The sequence below is a fragment of the Camelina sativa genome, chromosome 14, assembly GCF_000633955.1.
Source record: "Camelina sativa cultivar DH55 chromosome 14, Cs, whole genome shotgun sequence".
NCBI lineage: Eukaryota > Viridiplantae > Streptophyta > Magnoliopsida > Brassicales > Brassicaceae > Camelina > Camelina sativa.
Genome location: NC_025698.1, coordinates 408,007 through 416,410, shown reverse-complemented (window position 1 = coordinate 416,410; position 8,404 = coordinate 408,007). Strand labels below are relative to the sequence as shown.

The 8,404-nt window shown below is 37.1% G+C and overlaps 3 protein-coding genes across 3 annotated transcripts; all 3 read right to left on the bottom strand.

Moving 5' to 3' along the window:
- On the bottom strand, positions 311-1,228 carry LOC109128621. The gene is made up of 2 exons (XM_019235397.1): positions 896-1,228; positions 311-535 (listed from the first exon to the last, which is right to left on the bottom strand). The coding sequence occupies exons 1-2, from the start codon at positions 1,226-1,228 to the stop codon at positions 311-313; spliced, it is 558 nt and encodes a 185-aa protein (XP_019090942.1).
- LOC104738675 (cytochrome P450 78A6-like) lies at positions 2,694-4,725 on the bottom strand. Its single transcript, XM_010458856.2, has 2 exons — positions 3,654-4,725; positions 2,694-3,511 (listed from the first exon to the last, which is right to left on the bottom strand). The coding sequence occupies exons 1-2, from the start codon at positions 4,647-4,649 to the stop codon at positions 2,885-2,887; spliced, it is 1,623 nt and encodes a 540-aa protein (XP_010457158.1). The 5' UTR covers positions 4,650-4,725; the 3' UTR covers positions 2,694-2,884.
- On the bottom strand, positions 6,709-8,404 carry LOC104738673 (ras-related protein RABA3-like). The gene is made up of 2 exons (XM_010458855.1): positions 8,054-8,404; positions 6,709-7,412 (listed from the first exon to the last, which is right to left on the bottom strand). Exons 1-2 carry the CDS (start codon positions 8,317-8,319, stop codon positions 6,959-6,961), a joined length of 720 nt encoding a protein of 239 aa, XP_010457157.1. The 5' UTR covers positions 8,320-8,404; the 3' UTR covers positions 6,709-6,958.

Sequence of the window (8,404 nt, the reverse complement as noted above, 5' to 3'; positions counted from 1 at the left end):
CAGCATCTCACATTTATAAACAAACAGCAACTCAAATTTATCAGCTACCTGTAAAGCTATCAACATTCAATACAAACTAACAAGAGAACAAAACTAACAACTCAAAACGATCTACAACCCCGAAAACAGCAATGTGAAAGCATGGTTTCATGTTCCTTCTCTCAAACCTTAACTAGATCATTTTCAAACCCCATATCAAGTTTAGCCCTTTTGTGTTTGTATTTCAGGAAAGCTACCATGTTGTTCCTCAATAAATGTGTAAACTACATTAACCCATAGATCCACGCCCCTAAAGATATGAAGAAACAGGCTACCATGTTGTTTCCGCTGCTACCCTCTGCAATATCGGAACTTCTCGGNACAACGCGGGACTCTTATAACATCGAGCGATATAAAGATAAGAAGAAGATTGAGATGAAGATACGGTAAAGGTAAAGGGCCATACTTTGTTGGTGACTATTCCAGCAAATGCATCCAGATATCGCCTACCACTCTCATCAAACAAGTATTGCATCTTGCCTTCACCGATGTTAAGCTGCAGGACAACAACAAGATATAATCAGTATTATCAGATCCAATTAGGTCACAACATGGATCATGAAGCTGAAGAAAACTGCAATCAAGATCAAATCTATTGTTATGGTTTGAACTCTAATAACTATGGCTAGTGTCAAACTGATCAAATCCCCACAAATATTCTACTATTAGAACAAACAGAACCCTAACAAATTGATCATAACTTATGCTACAGTTTTATGAATTCGAAAACCCCCAAATCAGAAACATCCGATTGCGTAGTGATCACAATCACGATCGGTCAAAAACCAACAAAATCAAAATTTCAATTCGATATCAGCAGAAGAATACATCAAATTCAACGAGATGATGAACGTACAGGCTTTTGGTAGAAGTGGAAAAGAGAAGGTCCGAGAAACTTCTTCCGTTTCTGGAAAACTTCATCGGCGGAAGGACTGTTATACAGACGCGGCTGGTGATCGAACGGCGGAATCTGCAGCGTCGAAGTGGAGAAATCAGCACGGAGTAAGGAAAGCGCACGGCGATGATGAACACCGGAANGCTCAGCTTGAATTTGTGAGATTTTCAATTGCCGGAAAACTGACCTTCGACGGCGAAGGGAAGAAATGAAAATTTTTCTTTCTTTCCAAAACATCTCGACCAATGACGTGAAGCCACGACACATGAGAACTAAGCTTGGATCAGTTCTCATTTAAGATCAGAAAATTTGATCTAAGCCCACTATTCACTTTTTTATTGATTTTTTTGGGCTTAGAACACACCATGTGTTCCCCCGTTAATGATGGCCTTAAGGTATAACATCTTTCACTGTTATTTGTTTCATTGTCCATTGTACCACATTTGAATTTGGACTTTTAAAACTAAAATTGTTAAATATGATACTATATTTCAAATTGTATCACCCTTAGCCTTTCTCGATTGAAAGTTTCATTGTTATCTAGCTAATTCGTTGTCTTTTATACCATATTTGCAAGTTTGTTATCATTATGTGTTGTCTTTGCTCGTTTGAATTTCGTATTTAGCTTTTATACTCGTGTTTGGTCGCCACCATTGAGTTAGAATCGTGAGCATATATTACCGACGATAAGCCAGAGGAAGGTGGGGATGCCGTCAGTGAAGTCAATTTATGTAAGTTGGTCTGATGTATATTGCTGTCGTCTCTTCTGTTTTATGATTGGTTCTCATGTAAATAGGCCATTGACAATATAAGAAATGGGCTTAACCCATATCGATACTCTAATATCATTACCGACCCAACTAATGTTGCGTAATGGAGAGTTTAATATCATAACTGATCCAACTAGGCCTTTCATATTTTCACACAGCACCAACATGGAGAGTTTAATCCTTTCAACAAAAAAATTAAGGGATTCTGAATCACACAATCAATTTTCAATACACTGAAATTTTCAAGAGCATGCATTTCCAATTTATCGAATATATGTAAGAACACTGATACATTGGTCAACAAGTAAATAAAAAATAATATGTTTTAACTTTTCATAAGTCCATCACACAAGTTAGTGACATCATGTTAATAAACAGTCAGAAACCAGTCAGAAACACTAACCGAGTCGAACACTCCACGACGATACAGATTGATATAATGCAAAAGCTTTAATCTAATACTTCATTATATGATATAAAATCGTTATGTCGCTTGACCGACTTCTTCATAAGAAATTTCGCAGCAAATTAAGGATGTCCAAACAATTTGGAGTAATATATAATTAGTTTTGGAGAATGTTATTCCGTTAATCGTTTCAACACGCGATATATATATATATATATATATATATATATATATATAGATATATATAGTAATTTAAGTGGAATGATTCCTAGGATAATAGTTAATTGATTTTAAAGATAACTAGAGTTAAGTAATTTACATATTTCCAACATTTTTGGACTTTCTTATACCTATTTTTACATTAAAATATTTTTTATCTCTATTAAATATAGTGAGATAATTTATATAACTTGTATGACAAACATTTGAACAAAAATAAATAAATAATTGTTCCAGACATATCACTCGAGCCGAAACCATCACTAATTTACCGCTGAGATCATCATATAGCATATCAATTAAGCACATCACGCGCATGGTTATAGTTTACCATGTTTTTTTTTAATAATTGATTGATAATATATTCATGAAACATACGATATATTTATTTTACATAAGACAGATACATTCATATTTTGATCTTTTAATCAATAATAGGCGAATATACTTCGCTCTATAGGATACATATATATTTTTTTTACTTGAAGGTTTATTTAAATATACATCATTTTAATTACCAATAATGAAACATCCATGCACTGACCAAACCCAAGCTTACATCATCGTACGCCTCGGGTTTACGTTAACGGTAAGAGGACAAGCCATCTCGCACGAGAGCCTCAAAACCTCCGAGAAGTCTAGAGGGTTAGCCTCGACGCTAGGAAGCCACTCAAACTCATGCAAGAGCGTTGCAACCCAAAACGACACTGTCGCAAGTCCTAAATTCTTTCCAGGGCAAACCCTCTTGCCCGACCCGAACGGTGCCAGCCTCAGATCCGACCCGAAAACAGAGAATTCAGCTTCACCCTCTTTAGCCACGAACCTCTCAGGTTTAAACTCTAAAGGATTCTCCCACACGTGCGGGTCACGTGCTATAGCCCACATGTTAACCATGGCGGTGGTCCCAGCTGGAACGTGATATCCGTCTACGGTGGTGTCTGTTATAGAGAGGCGTGCCCACGAAAGAAGTGGCCCCGGTGGGTGCAGCCTCAACACTTCTTTGATCATAGCCGTTAGATACGTTAGAGATGGAAGGTCGGACTCATCAACGGTTCTGGACCTGCCAACGACTCGGTCAAGCTCTTCATGGACCGTTGATTGAACGTTGGGATGCATCACAATCCTCGCTAGCACCCACTCGATCAGAACTGCCACAGTGTCCGTTCCCCTAAATATCATTTCCTAACGGACCAACAAAAAAAATGTTATAGAGAAATTTCATAACACAATCCTTCAAATATTGAGCTTCTAAAAAAACACTTAAAATAAATTAAATAAGTAGTTTTATGGATTGAATAATTAATGATTGATAGAAAATACTCACCCAAAGAACAGCAACCATGTCGGATTCTGATAATTTTTCGGAACCTTGAAGAGAATGTAACACGTCAAGAAAGTTACCCGTGGCAGCACGGTGTTCATGAATGATTCGGCTCAATAACAGGCTCACTTTCGGTACGAGCTTGGAGCACCTAAACCGGATTTGTTGGAAATCTAAACCAGCTAACCAAGGAAGATGGTCGGTCCAATTTAGCGTACCGAGAAGATCGTATCCTTCTTCCACCAAAGCCTTTAAGCATTCCGATTCGACGTTATCATGAGACTCCAACTCATACTCTCTTCCAAAAACCAACCCCATCATGTTACACAGCGACGCTGTTTTGAGCAAATCCCGCACTACAAACGCGGATTTAGCGTTACGTGCAAACGCATTCACCATCTGAGTCACGATCACTCGTCTCTGCTCCTCCGAGCGTTTGATTTGCTTTGGGTTGAAAAGATGGTTCGAGCCTAACCGACGCAGAGTACGCCAGTAAGTACCATTGGGAGCAAATCCCATGGCTCGGTTAAACATCAAACCGTAAGCGGTTTCGTCAACTGGCCGGTCTGCAAAAACCGAACTGTTAAGTATTTCCTTTGCCACATCAGGATGACACGTCACCACCACCTTAGTATCACCGAGACTAAACGCCATGAGCCGCTTGGCGTTACTTATCTCAGCAACTGACGCTATGCGCTGATGAGCCACGTGGCTTGACCTTAGGCTCATGCTTCCCACAAGTGGATATCCTCTAGGACCGGGAATGAGATTCTTGGATTTTCGATTATAGCCGAGAGAGATAAACCGGCGAGTGAAGAAGTATTTTCCCCAAGCCGGTCCACCCGGGATAGACCAAAATAGGATGGTTAACGTAAACCAAGTGATAGCTACGGAGACAAGGAGGGAAGCGAAATGTTCTTGCATGAAAATATTGAATTTTGATGCAAGAGCAAATACCCACAAATTTTCAATTTCGGTTCTCATATTCAGAGAAAACATTATGGATAGGATAAAATGTTATTTTGTTTTTGTGTGTGACTTTTTTTCCGTTTAAAGGTTGTGATATAAGTTTGGGTCTTTGTGAGGCTTTAAATAGACGTACAAGATATGAAGATCTTAGCCAATTGCAAAACAGAGAATACTTGACATTTTAAATATTTATTTCAAAGTTATTTGTTGGTGCTCATGGGCATATGCTAACAGCCCAATATTCGCTCGTGGTCATCTATATGTATATGTCATGACATGTTTGGTACACTCAAATTACTATATGCCTTTATATAGAACTTTGATTTAAATAAACACGAAGTATTGAAGATTCTAATTACATCTGTCTCATCTGTTTCAATTCTCATTAAAATAGTCTATGAATATTACTATCGTCTTATGTTATGGTCCTCTTTTTATTATTATTATTAGTTTTCTATTTCTTATACCTTTCTAAGCAAACGCATACGTAAGCAATTTCCATGTATAATAGTATGGTTTATATATGATGATTTTTATATCGTAATGAGTATATATGCATCTTAGTAAAGTAATTTTCATATCTAAACGTAGTGCTTAATTAACAAAACAATATAAAATACTATGTATACGGAATTACTATTATTTTCAAAGATGCCATTTTCTGATGAGTCTCGTAGCAAGTTGTGAATGTGCGACTTTTCTTCTGCAAATTGCTCCCCATTTGACTTTTCCTTTTGCTAGTCAACGACCTTTTCCTTTCACTTATCTACTTTTATGTATAGTTTTTTTTTTTGGTTTTAATGTTAAGATTTCATTCCAAATAAGAGTTACAAGCTAAGCTACTGTTACAAAAGGTACCCATCATCATAGGAACAAGAGACAGAAACTATTTACATCAAAACGATACATGAGAGAAGTAAACAAGTAGGAGAGAAGATTGCAAGGTTGGGCCCGTGAAGGAGAGGAGTCTATCCCGCATGGAGCGATCAATGGCGAGCCGTAGTGCAGAGGAGGTAGAGGAGACAGTGGCGAAGATCCTAGAATTGCGTTCCTTCCAGACATGATACACCACCGAGGATAACAGGAGCTTGAGGATGGCGGCTATATGTATAGTTTCCAGACTTTAGATATGTTTTTTCCACCCAACAATATAATTTTAGATTAGATAGAAGAAAATTTAACATGTAATTTTCGTCGTAAATAACACATAGCTACTACTACTATCAAGGCTAACTCTGACTTTTTTAATGGCCTCGAGCTCCCAGATAAAATATTTATAGAAAAGATCGTCAAAATCTTTCTATTTAAGAAAATAACTTAATAACACGACCACCAAATTTCAATATAAACAATATTCTAACCCAGAATCCAAACCTCTTCTTATACTCAAAACTGGTCTTAGTTACTGTTTTCATTTATCTATGACTAAAAACAGCTAAGATAATTAGTCTTAACTTTGATAATATGTATCGTTTTTTTGAAATATATAAAAATTCCGAAGAACTGACTAATTTGCATTGTTGTTGCAAGAATCTTTCTTTTGCTAATAGACATTAAACTAATCAGTAACTTTACACACAACTAATGCAGAGGTATCAGCATACAATGTAAATATTGATGTGCTATGTGTTATATATTTGATTTTATAATAAAAACCCATTTTTTAGGTCATGAGAGAATAAGCGAATTTCTGATTGGAGCACTTCAAATTATTCGGTTGCATGCAAAAAAAAAAAAAATAGAATCATATCTTCCGTTGGATTTGGATTATATTCCAGATTCTAACGTGACACTCACAGTTGATGTCACGAAAATTATTATGAAAATATCTGCTTATATTGTGAACGTAAAGTAATTCTGATACAAATCATAACACTTGTTATCTTAGACAAATCATAACACATAGTGATTGTGATCCCATATTTACCACTAGCTAGAACAAGTAAAAAGAACATTACATCGGAACACAGTTTTGTTTCATTGATCCCTAAAACGGTCCATTAACATATTTTTGACAAGTATATCATTTATTCATTTTTTTCTGCTACAGTCTTTTCGTCGCCAACCTAACCATAAGGTTGGACAGGAATGGTTCCAAATTTTTGATTGAATAGATCTCCTTAGGATTTGACAGTACAAAAGAATCTGAATTTGTATACATGAGAATGTCAAAGACGACAGAGAGATTACGAATGAGACACATGAGTAGAGCTTTTGACAATGATAAGCACCAACCACCTGTAATATGGAAAAAGGCCAAATAATCGTATATGGGCTTAAAATAAAGCCCAATAATTGGCTCTATAATGTTCTTGATTTTATGGCCCATTAATCAAAACTCAACACGAGCACGACGAAGCTTGTTCCTTGTTGATCTTGCTAACCTCAAGATCCGAACCAGAGATCACATCAATCCTCGAACCGTGAAGCTTCACGGTGGCTGCACCGTCAGATTCTAGTCCTTTTCTTGACACAGCAACGCGGCTGAAAATCTCCTCGAGTAAACGGAAAAAAGCGTCGTCGACGTTTCCGCCGCTTAGTGCCGAGACTTCCGAGAAAAAAAGCCGTTGGGTCTCGGCGAGTTCGACGGCGTCCTCCGTTGGAACGGCACGTTTATCATCGGCGAGATCGGCTTTGTTTCCAACGAGCATGATGACGGCGGAATCGTCGGCGTGAGCACGTAATTCCTCAACCCAACGTGCCACGTGGTCGAATGAGAAGCGTTTGGTAATGTCGTAAACCACCATCGCACCTAACGCGCCTCTGTAATACGCGCTCGTCACTGCTCTGTATCTGATCGCCGGAAAACGCCATAAATAATTAAAAAAACAAATATTTTTTTTTCAGTTGAATAAAATTATACCTAAACAAAAACACGCATTGCAGACCAAATCAAGAAAACAAACGACTATTCAAATCCATAAAATTATAAATATCTTGATCGAAACGAAGTTCAACTTTAGGTAGTATTATAACATTTAATTTGTATCCAAATCTGAGATTAAGCTATAAATAATGGTGTCAGTGTTAAATATTTATGGATAGACAATATATTAAATGAAAGTTTTGTATGGGTTACCCGAGAATACAATATTTGACTTATGCAGGAAAGTTTTCGGGGAGTTATTGTATTCGCAAAAATAGACAAAAGCAAAAATATAGAAAAGAAATATGACACTGTATTAACCAAATCAAGAACACCCACACCATTGGTTATTCAAATCCATATGCCATTCTTATTTTTTTTTAAAAACATATAGTATTAAACAATTATGTATAGTTCAGACAGAAAATCAAATCAGCCATATCGACAATTATCGTGATCCAAGAAAACGAAACTCTACATTAATAAGTTGAATCCAAAAGTGAGATTCAGCTTCGATAAAATATATAAAGAATGATCAATGTGTGTAATAGAGTAAAGATATTAATACCTTTCTTGACCGGCGGTGTCCCAGATCTGAGCTTTAACGAGTTTGCCCTGAAGAGTGATGGTCCTTGTCTGAAACTCGACACCAATGGTTGATTTTGAATCATAACAGAACTCGTTCTGTGTAAAACGTGAGAGGAGCTGCGTTTTCCCGACGGCAGAATCTCCAATGACCACCAACTTGAACACGTAATCGATCTTTTCCGGCAGCGTCGGTCTCTTGACGTGTTTGTTATTCTCCGGCGACTCTCCGCTCATCTCTTCGTTCATTATTGCGTTGATGAATGAACCACGCAACAACAAACAAAAGAAAAAACTATAAAGTCTCTTTCGAGTAAAGTGGGAGTGAGTGAAA